The sequence below is a fragment of the Rhinolophus sinicus genome, linkage group LG11 (assembly GCF_036562045.2).
Source record: "Rhinolophus sinicus isolate RSC01 linkage group LG11, ASM3656204v1, whole genome shotgun sequence".
NCBI lineage: Eukaryota > Metazoa > Chordata > Mammalia > Chiroptera > Rhinolophidae > Rhinolophus > Rhinolophus sinicus.
This window is the reverse complement of record NC_133760.1, coordinates 59,187,725-59,209,152: the sequence shown is the minus strand read 5'-3', so window position 1 is coordinate 59,209,152 and position 21,428 is coordinate 59,187,725. Positions and strand designations below refer to the sequence as shown.

Below are 21,428 nucleotides of genomic sequence, written 5' to 3'. Positions count from 1 at the left end.
AAGTTCTCCCGTAGGCGTAGCAAAATGGTTTATTAATAAAATTCAGACTAATTAGGAAAAAAACCAGCTTTTCAAACTGCAGTCGGCTGTAGCCTACCTGCTGCTGGCGGGTATGAAGGGGGCCCAAGTCAAGTGTACGGCAGCGGCCACTGGCAGTGCCTCTGACTGGCAAGGACGGCCTAAGAGTCACTCCCGCCAAGTCTAACGCAGACGGTTTTGATGATCCCAGCTGGTAAGGTTTCCCTCTTTATGTCTCAAATATTTCTCAGCAGGCTAGACGTCTTAGGCAAGGTGTCACTTTTCTCAATGAAACTATCTCCACAGAAATTTGACTACTTGAACTGATCAATGAGTCAATGAAAGAAATGTTATGCATATTTCAAACAACACATTACACAAAACAGAAAGACAACTTATGGGTTTTTTAAATTGTTTTATTTGGGAAAAGTGCTTCTTACAAAAGGGCAGCTGCAAAATACAGAGACCTCTGTAACAACTGTTTTCTCTTAAAGTGAAAGACTGGGTGGGATCCAAGGAATCAAAGCAGTAGATGGACACTCAGGAGCATCTCCAAGTTATTTTCAGGAAACAGAGCAACAAAACGCAGAGCTAACAATTTCCCATCAAGGAATCCTTCTAACAACTTGTCTCGTGGATTTTCACTCCTCCCGCACTTCAGTGGGAAAGTGTGACTTATTACTGCAAACCAAAGACCCCACTACAAGAAACACCTTAGAACATAGTTTTGAATCACATCTGTCTACCTGCAAAGCTCAGGGATGGAATGATGCAAACACCCACAAAAACAAACACAAAAACCCAACAATAAAACCCCCCAAAGGATGAAGGTTTATCAGAAAGTGCCTGGACTGGGAAGGCTAGATCATTAAACATTAAATACAACTGTGTGTCCAAGACCCAGTTTGTGTTAATAGATGGGAAAACCAGAGAGTTTTAACCTCTATGGCTAAGCCCATTTCTCTATTTATACAGACAGACAGCGCTAGCACTGCTCTAATAACAGCTACGGACACACTGCTTTGTCCTGTATGATCTATTTGCCACACTAGGCGGAAACGACTAAACCAAGCTTTTCCACTAAGGCTAAGAACGCCGCATCGATGCAGAAATGAGCTTATCACACACTCACACTCACACAAGCCACATCGATCAGCCGTATGTCAACTTCCAACTCGGCATTTCTTTTATGCCACTCTATCTTTTATGTGTGTTCTTTCACAATATTCCTATCACACTAAACACAGTAAAAATCTCAGCACATTCGCATCTGGTTACCCCGTAGTATTACTAGTGTGCAATTAAACAAGAGACCAAAACCACAGAACAAGAGCACGGAGTGGGGGATACGGGGTAGGGAACAGAGATAAAAACACAGATGTGCAGATTTCACCAGAAACCCCAAGTTTCTGTAGCAGAGGCTACTTGCCACAGTTCAGATCCTTCATCCATCACACCTCTCCTTGGACCTCAAAGCAGGGCCAGTGCTGTTACTTGTGAGTCTGAGGTCCTCAAAATGAGTGTGAAAAGTCCATAAACACTATCCTAGAACTGTGTGAACTTGGTTGAGAACAGATGACGCAACAAACCTACACTGTCTGTCTGACAGTTAAGTTCATGTTACAAAAAAACTAACTTTAAGATTTATTTTTGTAACTTTTTTAAACAGAAAACAACTCACTCTGTGGGGAAAGGTGAGGGATTATTGAGAAGACAGGCCCTGGGTAAAAGTTATTCCGACAGCACCTGGAGTTGACAGGCCTGCCTAGGAAACACGGACACTGCCACCCCACCACAGGGCACAGCTCCTGTCTGAGGCTCAGCCGACCAGTTCCCACGCCACGCATCGCTATAGATCCAAGTCATAAAAATCTTCCAGCTCATCATGAAACAAGTCCCACTCGTCTTCAGAGTCTGTCAGCTCGTCGTCCCCACCTGCAGCCAAAAGCATAAGCAACATCTCGCCCAGCTCAAAGGTGACCACCTCTTCTTCGTCGTGGTCAAAGGGGTTGCTGTTCTCTCTTTCCTCAATGAGCTCCCAGAAGTGGTTCCTTCGTTGGGCCTGTAAAAAACAAGGCCATGATAGGGGTGGCACTGCCGAGCAGCATCTTCTAGTCTCTTGTTTCTAAGGCAAAACGTCCAGCACACCAGAGGGCATGACGAACCAGACTTCTCATTTAGGGTTTCCACTTTACCAATCAATTCCTCCCCTCTGGTTACTTGATGCAAACAGTTTAGCCTAGAGATTTAAGCATCCTATTTTTTCCTTTCATATCCCTCCCAGTTTTCTGAGGTTGCTTTCCTCCTTTAACACTAGTCTCGCTCCCATAATCTCCTTCCCCTACCCCAAGGTGTGCAGGGCTCCACTGAGAGCGTGTCATTTCCCCCTTTAAAAAAAGTGAGAGTTACCCGGTATCTGCTTGATGTTCCCACTTTCTGTCTCTGTGGCTCCTCTCTACGGCCATCGGGGTAGGCATGCTTGTAAAAACAGTTCCCTCCAAATGGGCAGCTCCCACGTCCTTCATCAAAATACCTGCACGCCTTGTTGCTGGAAAGGAAAATATCGCAGCCCTTATTCACAGTGGATTTCAGGTCTGTACTCGACTATCATCCGGGGTTTCTTTAAACAGGTAGGGAGAGAACCATTGTGTCAGTTTACAGCCCTCCCCGAGGTGTGTTCTTAAACATGTGTGTGCTAACGCATGAAACACTAACGAGAAACAGACATTCGGTTCGAGTCTACACTGTTTAGCAGCTCGAGTACCGCAGATCCAGCAGAGCAGACCTTCTAGAAGCCCACACACAGGAGCACAGGACAACTAGAACACGGACTCAGAGTCAGGTAGCGCCCCAGGCACGGGCGTCAGCTCTCAGCAGTACAGGCTTCCTGGTAACACAGTCCCCGGCTCGCAGCCCCAGGACGGTGTTACACAGCAGGACACACAACGGGCACGTATTACCGGGGTGACAAAATACACTGTACTGGGAAGTTAAGAAAGGGCAGGAAGGAGGTAGGAGTGAGTACACAGTGCAGCACTGTCCCTGGCAGCGTGAAGCCACTCACGCTGCGCTGGGGCCTCAGCGAGGAAAGGCTGCAGCGCTCATACCTCATGGCCTCCTTGTATTTCTGAATGAGTTTCTGCTTCTCTTCTTTCTCTTCCACCCAGTACTCACTTGGAATGACAAAGTTAGATGTGATCCGGCATTCAGGGCAGGACCTGGGAAACAATGAACAGGCTGCAATGCAAATTCCCCTTTAGCGGCCCCGCCTCAACGACACACCCTGGTGTGTCAGCTCCAGGTTCAGACTTAAGGGAAAGGCAAGGGGGCAGCTCCTGAAAGGGCTCCACACTCTCACACAACTGACCGTTTCTCGGAAGGCAAGACAAGCTCCTTTACAAATTCAACTCAATGGCTAGCCAGTTCATTAAAAAAAATAACTTAGGTAAAAAAACAAAACCAAAAACAAAACAAAAGAAGACATTTCACACAGACTCCTTTTTCTTTCGTTGAAATAAATTTATTTCTTGTAACTTTGCTCTGTTTAGGTTATGCCGTTTTTGTTCAGTTATGAGAACAAGGATGGTGGATTATTGGCTAGCTTAATGAATGGAGTAGGAAAGTGGAAAATGTAAAACTTCAGGAAACATACATTCAGAGCTAGATAAGTTTGTTCACTGAGCCTAAACTGGCTAATCCATTAAACACAATCTCCTCAGAAAAAGCACGAAGATTCTACTAAACTGATACATAGGGTTTCCTCGTTCAAATAAAAGTAGATATACCAACTAACCTAGAAGCTAGCTGAAATACAAAGAAATCCCAATTAGAAGAATACCCCCGTTTCAAGATAAAATGCATGCATTTAAATGCGGTCCGTCTGGTTGAAAGTTGGCACAAGATACTAAATTCTTCCCCGAAATAGAAAGCACAAACGAAGGTTGGGGAGGAGCCTCACTTTATGATCTTGCTCTCAAATTGCTTAGCGCTCCTCCACTTGCGGATACACTTGAGACAGTAGGTGTGGCTGCAGTTGGACAGGACGCCGAAGCGGCGCTCGCTGGGGTTGGCCTTCTCGTAGACGACCTCCATGCAGATGCCACACACCATGTCCTGGCTGCGCTGGACGGCAAACGACAGCTCCATGTCCTTCTCATGGGCCTCAATGCAAGACTGGGAAAGGCGGAGAGAAGGGCAATCAAGTCACCGGACAACACCACGTCCCCTTGCCAGTTAACAGCTCACGTTCAGAGACCCAAACAGGCGGCTGAAAAGGTAAGACTCGCAGCCGGACAGTAAGAGCAGCTTTGTTCCCAAGTGACTACAGGTGTGCTGACATTTTGGGACTTCGCAGAAAGTCACACTGTGAGGACTCAACTTCGGGAACTGAAAAATACCCAATCTTCTCTACGGAGGGGCGCAGCTCACCCCCTGCTGTTATCCTCATTGAGCACAATGTTTCATACTAACTTTGTTGATTTTCTGGTTTTTAGGTGGAAAATGCAATCAGGATTAAGCCCCTAATTTACAACCTGTCAGAAAATAAGCGTAAAGGACACCAACATTTATTAGCTGACACAATTAATGTGTCAGATACATAATGTTCACATTAGAAAAACCAGCTTTATTGAGAGATAAATCACGTACCATAGAACTCATTCAAAGTGTACCATTAAATGGTTTTTGGTGTGCGCAGAATTGTGCAACCATCACCACAGTCAATACTGGAACATTTTCGTCACCCCAACGAGAAACCCCATCCCCATAGGAGTCACTTATCTCCCCCTGAACACACTCCCCACTCAGTCCTGGGCAACTAACCTGTAGATTTGCTTATTCAGGACACGGCATATAAATATGTAACCTTTTGTGACTGGCTTTGTTCACTTAGCACATTTTCAAGGTCATCTATGTAGTAGAATATATGGGTATTTCACTTCTTTCTATTGCTGAGTGATATTCCGTTGCACGGATAGACCACATGTAGTTATCCACTCATTCGGCTGTTTCCACTTTGGGGCTATTACAAATAATGCTGCTATGAACGTTCATATATAAATTTTTGTGGACATCACATACTTTTTATTTTAATTGAGGTGTAATTGACATACCATATTACACATTTTATAATCTGTAAGAAACATGCTAATTATAGGAAATGCAAAAAAGCAATAGAAAAAGTTATCATAATCCCACATAACCACATTTTAGTATATTTTATCTTTTTCCTAAACCTTTTTTTAAACAATCTTCAGAGGTAAGCACTATTCCAATACGCTGTGAAGATAGGATTCAAATTATGTCTATCTCACACCATGCACCACCCCTCAACAACCCAATTAATTTTTATTAGAGATAATTAGTATCAAAATTGGCTCCAATAAGTAAAAGGTTAATATAATGCCTTCACAACAAAAAAAATTATGCTGCAAATGGGCTTATTAAAGCCATAACCAGGAACCGTCACGCACTGCTGTTGGGAATTTTAAATGGTGCAGCAACACTGGAAGAGCAACTGCCAGTTACCATATGACCCAGCAACTCTACTCCAAGACAAAGTAAAACACATGTCCACAAAAATTTACACATGAATGTTTGGCATTATTCAGAGCCAAAAAGTAAAACAACCCACACGTCCGACTAACAAATAGAAAAACAAACTGTGGTCTAGTCATACAGTGGATTACTCAGCCATAAAAAGAACAAAGGACTAATACACACTACAACATGAATGAATCTCGAAAACATTATGCTAATGTTTTAGCCAGTCAAAGGGCCACTTCTATGATTCCACTCATATGAAAAGTCCAGAATAGGCAAATCATGGAGATAGAAAGCAGGTTAGTTTTTGCCAGGGGCTGAAGGGAGAGTGATGGAGGAAATTGATGAAGTTTCTTTCCAGGATGATGAAAATGTCCTAAAATTAGACAGAACAGTGGTAATGGTTGCACAACCCTGTAAATATGTTAAAAACCAATGAAATGTGCATCTTAGAAAAGCTGTTAATTAAAAACAAAAAGAAAAATAATATAAGAAGTCTGAGATTCTGAACGTATGATTTCTTGAGAAGCCCAGGAAAGAGAATATCCCTAACTTACTGATAACCATTTGGTTCACCAAAGGTTTCTCTGCAATGAACTGGCCCTGCTGCGAAAGGGCAAATCTAGTCCTCACACCACTGAACGTGGAGTCCGCTAAAGACTTACTTTTATGTGCTGTGATCTCTGGGCCGCGTCCACTGGGTGGAGGACTTGCAGCCCACACATGTCACAGGAGTCTCCGTGGAGATACACACAGTTCTCCCCGTATCGGCACTCTCCCACGGCGGCGTACGGGCAAAGCTGCTGCTTCGTTTCCACTGTGCTTTGCTCCTTCTCGGAGTCTTCCTTGGTCACTGAGCCCTGCAGGGGAGCGTCAGTGCAGGAAGGGGCAGCTGAAAATGTTCAAGAGGGTGGTAAAGGTCCAACACGGATATGGCAGACAAACTCTAAGGTAACTGAGACGCTAACTGAAAAGAACTTCAATTACACTCCAAAACAGTCTATTGAACTAATTTCCTTGCTCTTGAAAAACATGAGCTTTTCTTAATGCTGGTATTTCCAAGATTTGGCTTGTAAAAAGGAAAAACAATGTTTTATGTATTCCTTGTGAAACTGGCTTCAGGTTTTCAAAACACTCTAAATTCATGACTATTGGGATTCAGAAAGTTTTTCACTCCACCTGTAAGTCTCAGGTAATCCAATTAAGATTAGGCTAACTGAAGATTGGAAGCAGGAAGGTGGTGAAAACTCAGCTAATTGACGACCTACTGTCTAGCCCTCTAACTTGTTTTTATTCTTCAAAATACTCACTCCGGCCACAGTAGGGCTGGCCAGGAACAAACTCAATGGCATTCACCCAGTCTTCTGAACCTGCTCCTACAGTTGCAAAGTTTGAATTTCTTGACTCGGCCTCGCCCGTATTCATTTCCACAATCGGTCCAACTGCTGAAGGGAGACTTGAGGAAGCAGCAAGGGACACCTTTGCAGTTAGATCTGTACTAGCCGTTTCTTCCTGTTTCAATGGCTTGCTGTGCTCATACCTAAAGAAAAATCCAGAAGTCAGCATCAGCAGTCACTGTCTCAGCTGAACCCTCTAGATGGGATGGGGGGGGTAAAGTGTGTACAAGTAGACACTTTGGTCAACATTGCTCAAGCAGTAGTTCGCCATCATCAGAAGTGTCTGGACGCTGATGGGAACGACTTTGAGCACCTCTTGTCATTGCAGAAGTCAAAAGTGACTTGTATTCATCTTTTGTTATCAGCATATATTGAGTATTACAATTTTAATAGTTTTCCTTTCTTAAAATGTGTCTGCATTTTTCTGTGGCACCCTCTGTATATGCCCTGATCCTGTTCTTGGGTTCTTGTCAAACTACTGTGCACATGAAGCACCTGGGAAATTGTTAAAGGCAGATACCTAATTTTTAATTCTGGAGTGGAGCCCCCGATTCTGCATGTCCAACAAGGCACCCCCCCAACGTGAGGCTCATACTACTTCTGGTCCAGGGGCCACACTCTGAGCAGCAAGGCCACAGAGCGGGGGGTGGGGGTGGGGGGGCAGAAAACATTAAAAGGTCAAATACGTAATAAGTATTTCAGGCTTTGCTGGTTATACTGGTCAATGGTCACAAGTATTCAACTCTGCAACTGCAGTTCAAAAGCAGCCATAGGTATTATTTAAATGATATGTGTGGCTGTGTTCCAATATAACTTTACTTACAAAAAGAGCTTTTGGCCAGGTTTGGCCTACAGGCCCGTTTGCCCACCCCTGACGTAGACCATCAGTGATACCTCAGCAGTTTTCAAACGTAATCCATGAGCTCTGAAACATTCGAAAACAGCCGACAGCTAGGCCTCAGGATCTTGCCTTCAGGGGAAGCTGTGTGACATATTCGACTTCTGAGTCGTGTTCGAAAACCGAAGCATTTACTTCCAGTTTATGGCATTCATAAACCAAAATGTTCGTCAGAGACGTTCGAAAACTGAGGTACTACTGTATTTCCCTTCAAATTCCACTCTAGTCAAGAGTTTCAGATAGTTAACAATCTACAGTTCCCATGGAAACTCGGCTAAAGAGACTGTGCGGTGAAAACTGATAAATCAAAGCAAGGCTGACACTCAAATTTGACAAGTGGAAATGTGGAACATTCTACCGACACAGAAATTAAAGTGCTCCCGTTATTAAAAGGGAGACACAGTACTGACCACATAGACAAGGCATGTTTGCTTTTCCTACATCCATTCATTCACCTAGTTATTTCCTTTCCTGTGGGGAGCGGGCTGTGAGCTGACAAGGGCCTTGCAGCTGCAAGGTCATTCCCATGGGAAGCCTCGCCTCAGCAATCTTCCCAGAAAGTACAAGATAACACTAATGCAGCCACAGACATACAAACTGGCCAATACACAAAACAAAATGTCCTAATAATACCTGCTTGTTCTGCTAATACTTGTTTGTTTAGATAACTACTCTAAGACTGTATAAAAACTGTGTGTGTGAAGTAAAGACTGTGCCACTGCTCTGCCATCTGTGGACGGTGGACCTCCTGGTCCCAGCTTTCCTGTCTCTGTGTCTTTTCTCAATCTCCTCACCCTTCCCCCTCAGGCCAAGCCCTCCAGGCCGCGCGGCACTTTCCCAAATTCTTACCCTACCCATTTTCTCTTCTTATTCCTTTTCATCTGTAAAATTTATCATTAAACCACATCTCCAAGTATATAGAGAAACTATTTCCTTCAAAAAGCAACTTTCTGCCTGAGAAAATCCTCACAATTCTTTCAGCATTTTCTGTTGAGCCATTCAGACACCATAAATTAACAATGTACATAGTAAATCTAAACTGTGTCATAACTTATAGTATGTATCTAGCAGTTCTTGTAATTAATTGGGCAATACTAACTATCTGTTTTATAGGTGTCTACATCTCAAAAAGAAGTGAAACCTAACTAAAGACTGTCATTTAGCTTATGGAACAATTGTTGAGCAGGTTTATCTTTATATTGTATTATCCAAATCTTTATATGCCTCCTCTTAAGCATTCAGTAAACTACTTTGCTTTTCAGTGCAAGGACTTGGAGTATCCTGTTATCAGCTACAAAAACCCAATGCATTTTAATCCATAGACTGGAATCAATGCAAGCTAAGGAATGGGAAGGAACTATCATGAATATGCTTTCGTTTTTAATCATCTCACTCCATCATCAAAAAACTGTGAAGGAATCACTGTCATCATTTTAGGTGACACAAACGACGTAACTGTCAAATAAGTGGTGTCCCAGGTCTATGGTGACTCTAAAGCTGCTCTGTCCAGTATGGCGGCCACTGGCCGTATCCGCTATAAATGATTCCCTCCATGAGGAGTTACATTATTTGAAATCCCGGCATTGCCACGTTGTATAAAAAGATCCTTACATAGTAAGAGTGAAACGTAGATTTCTTGGGGAGGGAGGTTATCACTTTGTGAGGGGTGTAAATGTCTAACTATTATGTTGCTTTGTACTTTTCTAATAAAATAAAAAATACGTATGACTGATAATATATATATTTTATATAAAGCTATAATAGAAGAAAAAAGAAGAGTAGGTTTCAGTCCGCAGGCATAAGCTGAACAAGAAAACAAGCAGTCATGGAACCAGCCCTTCCGTAAGATTCCTTCCTTAACTAGTGGTAACCACGCTCGTGATAATCACCTCTCAGCCTGTCCTAAACAAGTTCCACCTCACGTCCCTTTCCGGCAGACTATTAGTAGTACACAGGTTTCCCTAAGTCCTTTCATTTTATCCTAAGGGCTCTAAACCCAGCTCAATCCGGATCATTCCCCGAAGAGGCAGGTGTATAAAGAAAACCGAGAAGAAATGCAGTTCCCTAGGTGATTCCTGTGTCTAAGTGCCAAGGCCTCCCCCATTGTCTGTCACAAGAAGCCCACTCCTTGTATCCCCGTCCTAGGCTGCGGGGGGCCTTGTATCCTCTCCCCCAAGGCATGCCGGGAGGGGCTGGCAAAGCCACCTGAAAAATAAGCTGACTGACACACACAGTCTAGGCCTGGGCTCAAATGTCTTCAATTTAACCTTAGTTCCCATTCCGCCTACATGGGCTAATCAGATGAGTTCCACTTCTGAAATAGGACACTCACTCTGTCACTACGTAGCCATACGTTTCCTCTTCTGTCGCACAGCCTATTCTCCAGGGTGTTCTGGGCATGTTAGTCTTGTCCCCATTCTTCCCAACATTCAATTCCGCTCTCCCCAGACATGGTTTACAAGGATTCTCAACTGACCAACTAGTCGGGGAATCCAGTTGCCCTACAATTAAGCTGCTCTGGAAAACCTACGAAGACCATCCAACTACAAAGAATTGCTCATCAATAACTTTCCCCACCCCATTAATACCGTGACTGCAAAGACATAGCTGGGGGTTTTGTTTTTTCGAGAAGTAGCACTGTGTCCTTTTTTCCCCTTTCCAGCAATATTGCAATGAAGAAATTAGCAGCGAGCAAAATAAACGACTCCTAAACTCAGATGTCAGAGGTTCCACTTCTGAGCTCCCAGTCACATGAAAAAGATCTTCTTCTCTACCCTTACCAGATTTCCTAGAACAGGTGTGGACTGACCTAACATTAATATCCCACCCATTAATAATTTCTTAGTCTTTTGCACTCTAAGCATTTGAACCCGATAGCTGACACAATTCTTTTCTGATTAACAGGACACTGAAACTGGCTATGACATTGCCAAAATGTCTCACCTAGTGTGACAGTTTAGAGTATGTCCCAAATTCATACTTTGATACTCCTCCCTTCAAAAGGTGAAGCCCAATCTCTCTCGCTTCGAAGGTGGACTGGATTTAGTGACTTGCTTGTAATAAACAGAACACAGTGGAAGTGACCGGTGTGACTTCCGAGACTAGGTCATAAAAGGCACTGTGGCTTCACCCTTGCTGTCGCTCTTGAGTCACCTGCTCTGGGGAAAGCTGGCTGCCAGGTGTGGGCACTCAAGTCGCCTACGGAAGAGTCCACATGGTGAGGAACTGAAGTCTCCACCAGCCGACCGGAGGGAGCCATCTTAAAAGTGGCCCTCCCGCCCACACCAAGACTTCAGACGATGGCAGCCCTGGCCAAAATCCTGACTGCTACGTCCTGGGAGTCTGAGCTAGGACCTCCCAGTGAAGCCACTACCAGATTCCACACCCTCAGAAACTATGAGATGATAAATGTTTTATGGTTTTCAAGCTGCGAAATTTCAGGATAATTTGTGTAACATCAATAGATAAGTAAGACACCTATATGTTTTCTGAACCCACTACTGCTGAATTGCAATTTAATAGGATTATGGCACCAATTCAATGAATGATAGCGATTACTTAATAACTAATCCCTTTTGGTTCTCTAACATTCCTGAGCCTCGAGAGACATTCTTGAAGCTTTTCCCCTAAATTTTAGCTTAAGTGGTTTTGGGAACTCAAGGGCTTCAGGAAAATTTAGTTGAATGACAAATCTTAACTAGTAACCTAAATACACTGTTCCAAATGTCTACGATCCCTAATTCACACTAAGAACAACTGAAACCAGTCCTGATGGGTCAAGTATGCAGCTCATCCTTGGTCTTGGAAAGGAAATGCCAGATACAAACACACCTTCACCACTCTCTCTGCAGAACCTGCTCCTCAGGCATTAACTAAAGACTGTATCACAAACGCAGTTTTTTAAAGTGTAGTAATACGTTTCCTCCAAGTCAGAGATTTCTTTCTGTCAGTGTACTACCATTCCTCAGGAGTCCTTCTCAAAGCGTTATTTTCAATCTGTTACTTATAAAGCGATCAGGATTATCTATTTTACTCATTTTTCCCCAGCCTCCAATCTGCCCCTGAACCAAATTTGTAAACAAATTCTTACCTGCAGCGGTCTCCGTAAATGCAGTAGCCTCGCTGGAAGTACTTGCACACTACGCCGTACGGACTGTCAGAGAGGTCATGCGAGTAGCGGCAGTTATCTCCTTCCTTACAAACCCCATGCATGAAATACCTGTGAGACAAAGAACCACAAGTTGGATTAAAAAAGATGAAAGCCCACACACAAAGCAGAATGACGGGATGCCCATTAAGTTATCCCTCACGGTGCCACCCTCACGGTGCCACCAGGCTGCCTACGGACACAAGCCCCGAGTTGGATTTAAACTTTCAGGCGTCATTCACTTTGCCTCTGCAGGTTAAGTCTGACCACTGTTCTCATTTTACAGCCCTGGGGGAGGGGGGTTGCTTCTAGTTTTCCACTAACTTTAGCCATAATGGCAGCTCTTTCTGTAAAAAAAAAAAAATCAAAGAGAAAGAAGCAACGGAGACTGGAATGAGTCAACTACTCCAAAGTGTTTCACTTCTTCAAGAAACCACTTTAATTCTTTAAAAGCCAAATGAAAATCTACAAGCAAAATTTGCTTCAAAAGGAAAGGCAAAGGGAAATCACTTTAGCCCTTCGTTTCGCAGGCAGCTGTCCTTCTGCCTGAAACGCTTACGTGTGTACCTAACTAGCAGTTTCCAAACAGCAAGTATCAGAGTGTGGGACTCAGTAAATAGCTCCCAAATAGACCTGGGCCAGCAGTGTCAGCATCACCTGGGGATTTTCTAGAACGGCAAATTTTGAGGCCTTACCTGAGACCAACTAATCTGTAACTGGAAGGTGGGAGGGCAGTTAAGGCGTGCTGCATTTCTCTAAGTCACTCTGAATCAGGGACGTGAAAAGGGTCTAATTGTGGAAAGTGAGAACTACCACACACACCCCCACCAGCCCAGCACTGGCTTCTGTGGGTGTTCTTTTTATTCTTTGGTCCTTGACAGGGTCTTCTCTTGAGGAAGGTTATGAAGATTTATTGTTGGCAGGCTAGACCGCCCCAAATATGCGCCTGGGGATGGGCAGGATAGCAATAAATACATTTTACCTGCCCACTGATTTGAATGATACACAGAAAGGAGTCATATTTACCTAAAGAGCCTTCACGAAGGCTGCCCCACATTGAAATGTGAAAGAACATGGTAAGAAGTCAAATTATAACTACAATTAACCTAATTTCAACTGTTACTAGGTTTAATTTAATCTAACATGGGTTTAAGCTTTTGCAACAGGACGACTTTCTGCAAGCTTTGAAGCTGTTTGAATGTCACATAACCCAAATTTGAGCTAAACCACTAGTATCAATAGATAACGAAGAAATTATCACTTAAAACAAAATAAACAAGTCAATAATAATATTGTAGTCCTGTTGCAAAAGCTTAAACCCAACAGGCACAATACTTGGAATTACGTTTGTTCTTAAATCCTATTCTGCTGTGTTTCCATTCATTCAATTGTTGCACTTAGGTTTTATGTCAAATTACGTCTTCTACGAATCACTACCTGACAGCTGCTGACCTTAACCTTTTTTTTTTTTTAAATCAGTTGCTTCAAGAAATTCAACTCCCGGGACGGCCTGGTGGCTCAGGCAGTTAGAGCTCCATGCTCCTAATGCTGAAGGCTGCCAGTTTGATTCCCACATGGGCCAGTGGGCTCTCAACCACAAGATTGCCGGTTCAATTCGACTCCTGCAAGGGATGGTGGGAAGCGCCCCCTGCAACTAGCAATGGCAACTGGAGCTGAGCTACACCCTCCACAACTAAGACTGAAAGGACAACTTGACTTAGAAAAAGTCCTAGAAGTACACACTGCTCCCCAGTAAAGTCCTGTTCCCCTTCCCCAATAATAATAATAACAATAATAAATCTGGAAAAAAAAAAAGGAATTCAACTCCCTGATCCTGGCACTTTATAGTTCAGCACAACACGCACCCTTGGAACTGCAAACACACACACACCACTATTACTTTTTGACATCCATGATGACTGAAAACTGTTCTCTAGAATCCAAAATGACAGAGTGAACATTAGTCAGCAGATAGATTGGCTGGCCTAAGACAGTGAAGAGTGGTCTATTAGCACTTTTTGGCCACAAGCACACATAATATAGCAGATGACCAAGAGTGAAGAGAACAAGGGCAAACTTGGGGGAGATGGGGCTGGATAGCTCGGGAAGACTCTGCAGAGCCTCGTGAGCTATCTTAGAGCAGTAAGAAAACCATTGAAGGACTCGAAACAAGGAAGTGTCAGAATCAGACTCAAATTTTAAAACACTACATTAAAGACACCTAGGTATCTTATCTTGCCACAAGAAAATTTTAAGTAACTGGAGTAGCTTAGCCAGAAGACAAAGGAATCTTTTCCAGCCCATTCCTGCCAGTGAATACTGTATGCGGGAAGCTCCATCATAGACCTGGCTCAACATCAGGACTGAGAAAAAAACTATGCAGCAATGAAAGAAGTTCCTGAGGTCCAGAATGAGCATCACTGGAGGAACTCAAGTAGACACAAAACCTCCGGGTGCTGCATAAGCAGCAAACACTAGAATACAAGCCCTGATTAGCTACTGCCACATAATAAGTATTATTTCACATGTTGCTGCTCCATGTGTATGGTCTGGGTTTTTTGGTTTGTTTCACTTGTCTCTCAGTGATACTCACACTGTTGGGATACCCAGAATTACAGACAGTTCTCACCATGAAATCCCTTCTCGCCAACCCATCTCTGTGGAAGTCTGAGAGATTCCTGACATGATAGTGGCAGGTAACAGAAAAAGGAAAAAGGCAGCCCACTCCCGAGAATTTCTCCCCAAAACCAAACCAATCAAAATAACTTTTTTTGTTTTTAAATGCCACCACCAAAAAGCCACCATTCAAAGTCACCTGATGCCACTGCCCATGCTGAGCTTGTCTTCAGTGACAAGCTGGGCCATTTCCTTCCACCTTGAAGACGCGATGGCTCCAAGCAGACACTGTCCAGTAATAAAGACAAATACAAGTGACGAGAAAACCCTTACTGCTGTACCTCTTGGAAACCTAAGCATGGTCACCGAGATACATTACAAGAAACACCAACAGCAGCTTGTGAAGGTACAAGAGAACCAAACAACACCCCCACAGTACCTCCAGACAGCATAACAACCTCTCTGGGGATTTACAGAAAGTACAGATTCATGTGGCATGTAGTTACACAATCTGGTTACATTTCTTACTTTGATATTTAATTTTTGATGAGGGCATGTCCCATTTCGCAAACTAGTTTGTAAATAATTCCTGTTGGTTAAGGATCACGGTTTATTCCGCCTTTCCTCTCCTACAGTACCTATACAGATAATACTTACATACTTGTTTAACTGTAGAAGACAGCTAAGGTGTCAAGATGAATCAGTCCCAGTAGCAAGTAAGTTTCCAGCCCAGGAGAAGAAAAAATATTCTGTAATGCCATCCCTTCAAAAAAACCCCATAATAGTTGCCCAGTAATGAATTTCACGATAGCTATCACAGCACTTGGACAAAGATTTTCTATAAGAATTTCCGTCATTTTTAAGCTATATTAACTACACTTAAAGAACACTCATCTACCACTGTAGAAGCACTGTGGTAAAGCAGTGTCTAAGTAAGTGGTAAGTAAAAATTACAATTTGCAAGTATAACTTCTCTTTAAGTATTAATTGTTTGAACCCCACACGCTCAAGGAAGCTAGAAGCAATAGCATTTCTATTTCATAATATTCCTCCAAACGGCCTGGTGGGGGCAGCATAACACAGTTCCTTCGGATAGGTATGAATAGGTTTTTCTGAAGCAGAAATAAATACGAGAGAACTTCAAAAGAAATAATAGTAACTAACAAGAAAATACAGATGACCCTAAGCAAGTAAAAACAAATATCAAACAACAACAACAAAAAACAACACAAATATCCATCATCCAAACAACTCTAACTTCTAAGAGGATTATACCCTAAGTAAAGAAATCAGCCTCAGTCCAATTCCTAGAGCTGAGGGGAACCAGGCACAAACACTGGAACACATCACTATTTTGAATTCTCTTCAAAGGGGCTTTAGCTATCAAACACACTGAAAATATTTATAATACAACGCATTTCTGCATTCCCTCTGACAGCTAGCCCTGTCTTTCACTGTAGGCACGAACGCTTCATTACTGAATAACTGAATGACGTGGTACTGGAAAGACATATATGGTCCATTAAGTCTTTTGTCTTTGCTAATTTACAAGTGGTTTTTAAAAAAAGAAAAGCAGAGGAATCTTACTAGTACATACTACAGTGGATAATTTTAGGTGTGGATTTGTCGACATCAATTCAAGCACTTACTGAGTTTACTAGCTCCTGAATAAAGCCCTACAGCCCTAAAGCAAAAGCTACAGACACGCTTGTATTTAAAAAAAATCTAAGCAATCACATCTACACCTGTGTCCTTTACATAGTGCTTTTTTTCAAAACATTAGATTACTGAGCTGTGTAAATTTCTTAAATACATAAACCTATCGGTTCGTGGGCAAAGAATTCCCACTGGTCCAGGACACATCTAGGCTATTTCATTAGGGCATTAATTAAAGATCTAAAGACAGGCAAAGAGGAATGATTTAGCATGGTAAGTTAAGCTTTTTTGAATTCTGATGATACTGGTGAGGAACTAGAAAAGGGGAAACAAAACAGGGAAAAGTACCTAACAGAAGGGAAAGTAAAGTGTGGGAAGTGACAACGAATTACTGTGAAGAGATGTAAAGCTGGGCTCAAGTTTCAAACACAACAGGTTAATAATGAGATGAGTCGATCAGGTTGGTGATGGGTTTTCAAGGCTAGACTATATTTAGATTAGAGATGGTGGGACAAATGTAGGCACCGCATGGAGTCCTTAAAGAACTCATATTCAAGGAAGATTATTGTCAGTGTATGAAGGTAGCCTGGGACTGCAGGGTGGAAAGTTCAGGAATATAAAGGTTACAACAGTTCTTTTAGGATTCAACCAGCACACACAAATCCTGGAAAAAGCACTGTAGCGAAAAAGAGAAACTGACTCAAATAATTGGCTCCAGGAATAGGAATTTTAAAATTCTCATTTTAGGGATACCTCATTTAATTCTTGGGATCTACAGATGACCGGTAAGAGACGCTCCCTAAAATAGCTTTTATGTTTTCTCCATCCCGCTACTGAAAATAAACATAATTAAGCTTATCATTCATGCCTTGAACGCCTCATATTAAAGACCGAGAACGTTTCAATCTCGCTATTAATACCAGAACAGCGAGTTCTGTGTATTAGGAATAGTTTATGTATCTCCACATAAATTACCCCACCCAGGTGAAAACTGGCATTTCGGTTGGATTTTTTTGCAACCGAAATGAGTCAAGCTTCTAGTCCTACTGATCCCTTTTGTAAAATCCAAGTATGACATCCAATTAAAGGCCCTAACCTTCTATGTGCTGCTCGATAATTTTCTACATGCGTATACACGTTCGTGTCGCCGCCATCCACAAATCCCTTATTTTTAAAAATCCGTTTTCATCCCCGACACACCAAACCAAAACTAAACGTCTCCCCTCCGGGAGCGAGGTTTTTGACTCCCTGCAGGAGATACGTGGATTTCAAAAGAGAAACTGTTCGCCGGGGGAGGGGAACGCAGCTCGGAAAACCTAAGGCGGAGGATGGGACCCCGGCCCGACACTGGGTTCGGAGACAAAGCTCAGAACCGCCAACCTCGATAAACATACAAAGAAATAACAAAAGCTACTTGTCCGGCTGGGGCGGGGGGCGGGGAGACGCGAGCAGACGTTACAAACGGATGACACGGAGCGGGACCCGGCAGCCAGGCCACCGCGCCGGGACTCGCGCCGGCGTCCCCGGGCCCAGCAGGGTCGCGGGGAAGCCGGCTCCAAGCGACACCAGCCACCCCTTCCCGAACCTGCGGAGCGGAGGCAAAGGGTGGGGGGGGGGGATCGGCGACAATAAAAGGAGGGAGGAGTCACCCTACCTCTCCCTCTGCGCGCCGCGCCGCACGGCCGGGTGCGGGGAGGGCGGCGGGCGGCGCGGCGGTTCCGCAGCGAGGGCTCGCGCGCCCGGGCCTCGGCGGCCGGCGGGGGTTGACGCAGCGCGGGCGGGGCGGCCGTGGGGACGGCGACAGCGGCGAAACGCCGGCTGCTCTCCCTCCTCCGCCCGCCCGCCCCTTCCTCCGCAGCCGCGGCCCCCCTCCCCGCGCCGGCGCCGGGCCGCGCAACGTCTCACCTGCAGGTGACCTGCTTAGTCCAGCCGCCGCAGCTGCCGCCTCCCCCTCCCCCCGCCCCCGGGGACGGGGAGGTGACTGTGGGGATAGGGGTGGGGGAGGCCGCTGCCACCGCCGCCGCTGCCGCTCCTGCTCCTGATGGTGTGGCTGTTGTTCCGGGAGCTGCAGCCTCCGCCATTACTGTTTATCCCACACAGCAATGGCACCGGAACTTCCGGATCACATAGTTCCGGTCCGGCTGCGGGGAGGAGAAGGCGGCGAGGCGAGGGGAGGGGAGAGGAAGGAGACCGCAGCGCCCGCTTGCTCCCCTCGGCCCCACGTCGAGTCTCCGAGCGCTCTAGCGGCTCGAGCTACTGGCCTGAGCCGGAGAGCCCGCGGCCCGCCCCTAGCGCCCTCTGATTGGTGGACGAGACCGCTCCGCCTGAGAGGGGCGGGGCTGGGGCGGGCTCCGGCAGGTGGGTCCCACCCACTGCTGCCCCGAGGCTCCACATCCAGGGAACCAAAGTCCAAATGCCAGAGTACCCAGACGAGTACTTCCTAGCAGAGGCTGGGGCACGAGAGTGGCGGGGCTGGGAGGCGGGAATTTGGGGTCTGGCTTTGAATTCCAGCTTTCCCACTTACTGGCTCTATCGATTGTGATGTATGTGAACTCGGGCTAGATATTCATTTTCTGAGCCTCAGTTTCCCCGTTTCTCAAAGGGGAACGACAGCAGGCTCTACCTTACAAGGTTGCTGTGAGGATTATATGATAAGCGTGGCAATCACTGAGCTTAGTGCCTGGAGCACAGTGAACACTTAATTAATGTTCTCCCTGACTCCTCCAGGCAGAGCTGTGATAGCCAAGCCCGAGACTAGCATGGTGGCTTAGCAAAGGCTCCAGTCGCTATTCCCACTCCTAGCGATAATACTTGTCTTTGCGCAAGTTAACTTACCACTGAGTGCTCCTGCTTTCTTCAACTCTAAGTTTAGAAAGTAAAAAATTTAAAAATAATAACAACACCTACCCCAGGGGTGGTTGAGATAATTAAATGAGTCCATGTAAAACCCTTAGCATTGCGTTTCATTTGGCAGTTAATACTTGATAACGAATGACTAAAGGTGTCTGAAATATCCCAGCTTCTAAGAGTGATTTTAAAAACTATGAAAATTCAAGAGTTTTCAATCCTACTTGCCCATTAATGCCCACTGTCCACTCAGATGCTGCATATTAAATCCTGAGCTTCCACAGGCAGTTTTAATAAGCCCTTAGATTTGCTTTTCTATAGCCTCCCTTGAGAAAGTGAAAATCCACCCTACTGATAATCAGACCGCGATGTACCTAATAGACACAAACAAGGACAGTGGAAAAGCCAGCAGAAAACACTGTTTCTCCCGAGGCCACACCATGGCGGAAAAGACTAACAATCCCCTTCTTTTGAGTAATGACAGCTTTTTCACTAATGACTCCCCCAGACCCCCTTCATCACTCCCTCCTACCTCCCACAGATTGCTGTTGACTGCCCCACCGCATGACAGCATGCAACCCAGAGCTGGTCTCCTCCCCCAGAATCACCCAGCATGAGCTTCAATGCTGCTAGAAGTCCCCCCCCCACACTCCCCTTTCTCTGCTTCACAGTCCCCACTGCTGCGGCAAGTTAATAAATTTAAGTTTGTTGGACCACCGGTGTATTCCTGGTAGTCTTTATTAAGTATCATCAGCCAAGTAGTAAATTGTGTGGGGTTTTGTTTTTTGTTTGTTTGTGGTTTTTTTATGTTAAGAAAAAAGGTCACTTAAAACAATTCTGTTTTAGGAAAATCCTCCTGTAAATTATGAATTGTTTCTGTCTCTTTACTGGTGTCCTCAAGCTGGAAGTGGTGCCCAGCTCAGAACCCTCAGTGTGATCATCTAAGATCATAAAAGACCTGAGTCTCAGTGATACATACTTGATACAAGACCCTGGGCCTGAATTTAGGAAATAATCCAGACCTAGTCCTAAAATGGAGGAAGGATGGGACCCAAGGCTGTCCCCAAGCTGTTATGTAAATTCTGAACCAAGAGACCAAAAAGCTTGACAAGTCAAGTCCCATCATTATCAGAGTTTGTTAAGGAAACTTACCTGCAAGACTTGTCTTGGATGGAGGACAGACGACATGGATCTCCTCCGTGCCACGTGGAAGGTGCTGAAGGGTTATATAGGACCGGGCAGGATGGATGGGGGTACTGGGGCATGACCCACCCCAGATACGGGAAAAATGCTTACATGCTTGCCCGGGGCAGGGCAATAGCCTGTTCCAGGAACCAGCATGCCTGGGGCATGAGGGTGGGGAAGGCAGTCAGTGAGGGGATCTGGGGAAGTAATCTGTTCTGGCCTCAATCTACCTGGATCTAGCTTGAGGGTCCAGCAGCAGTCACGTCACCGAATAGTCTGTCCTCCACACAAGCCCACACGTGCCCAACCAAGCCTGAGTTCTGAATTTTAGATCTTCCCACTCAACTCTGCAGCCATGTCTCTCTGCTCAAAGTCCTGCATGGAGGGTTTCAATCAGGGTTCGTCCTCACTGGCCTGGTGTGAGGCCTCTCCCCTTCTCAGACCCCATCTCTATTCTGCCCCGTTCTGGCTTCTCTCCACGAACTCCGGCCTCATGCTGACCCAGACACAGTAGTCACACAGTCCCAGGGTCTTTATATTAGCTGTCCTTTCTGCTGGGAAGCTCATCACCCCGGCATTTCCTTTGCTAGCTCCTCCAAGCTTCTGCCAAGTCTCAACAAGAAATTCTCAAATCTTTCAAAATATTGCAACCTGTTTCCTCACCCCTCTCCCTCCCGCACTCCCAAGCTCCTACGTCTGCTTTTACTTCTCTTTTATTCCATAGTATTTGCCTTCTAATTCACTATAGACTTTGCTTGTTTATTATGTTTATTGATTGTCTGGCTCTCCTAGCTAGAATAGAAGCTCTCTGAGGGCAGGGATCTTTGTCTGCTGTGTTCAGATTATGGACAAAAAAAGGGTTCTATGGAAAGTAACTTCACAGGCTGTATGAACCATCAATTCCACTCCTAGGTATTTATTCAAAGAAATCCAAAACACTAACTCGAAAAGATATATGCACCCCTATGTTTACTGCAGTGCTATTCACAATAGCCAAGATATGGAAACAACCAGAATGCCCATCAATAGACGATTGGATAAATAAATTGTGGTATATTTATACAATGGAGTATTACTCTGCCGTAAAAAAGAATGAAATCTTACCATTTGCAAGAACATGGAT

General features: G+C 44.7%; 1 protein-coding gene across 3 annotated transcripts; it reads right to left on the bottom strand.

Moving 5' to 3' along the window:
- Positions 1-413: 413 nt before the first annotated feature.
- Positions 414-18,523, bottom strand: MKRN1 (makorin ring finger protein 1). 3 transcript variants are annotated; one of them, XM_019749870.2, is made up of 8 exons: positions 18,179-18,523; positions 11,945-12,073; positions 6,870-7,099; positions 6,225-6,451; positions 3,977-4,191; positions 3,126-3,236; positions 2,428-2,566; positions 414-2,080 (listed from the first exon to the last, which is right to left on the bottom strand). In XM_019749870.2, the coding sequence occupies exons 1-8, from the start codon at positions 18,352-18,354 to the stop codon at positions 1,868-1,870; spliced, it is 1,440 nt and encodes a 479-aa protein (XP_019605429.2). In that variant the 5' UTR covers positions 18,355-18,523; the 3' UTR covers positions 414-1,867. The 3 variants fall into 3 exon arrangements, with proteins under 3 accessions (XP_019605429.2, XP_074171372.1, XP_074171373.1); XM_074315271.1 differs by lacking the exon at positions 18,179-18,523 and adding an exon at positions 17,928-18,113; XM_074315272.1 differs by lacking the exons at positions 414-2,080; positions 2,428-2,566; positions 3,126-3,236; positions 18,179-18,523 and adding an exon at positions 17,928-18,058 and having other exon boundaries at positions 3,514-4,191.
- Between the last annotated feature and the right edge of the window lie 2,905 nt (positions 18,524-21,428).

What these genes read in the sequence shown, in the direction of transcription:
- MKRN1 (XM_019749870.2), bottom strand. Translation starts at nt 18,354, where the DNA reads ATGGCGGAGGCTGCAGCTCCCGGAACAACAGCCACACCATCAGGAGCA. An exon ending in CCAGCCCTACTGTGGCCGGA is followed by an intron (nt 6,452 to 6,869) that starts GTGAGTATTTTG and finishes GAACATTTTCAG; the next exon opens with CTGCCCCTTCCTGCACTGAC. An exon ending in AAATACAAGGAGGCCATGAG is followed by an intron (nt 2,567 to 3,125) that starts GTATGAGCGCTG and finishes TTTCCTTTCCAG; the next exon opens with CAACAAGGCGTGCAGGTATT.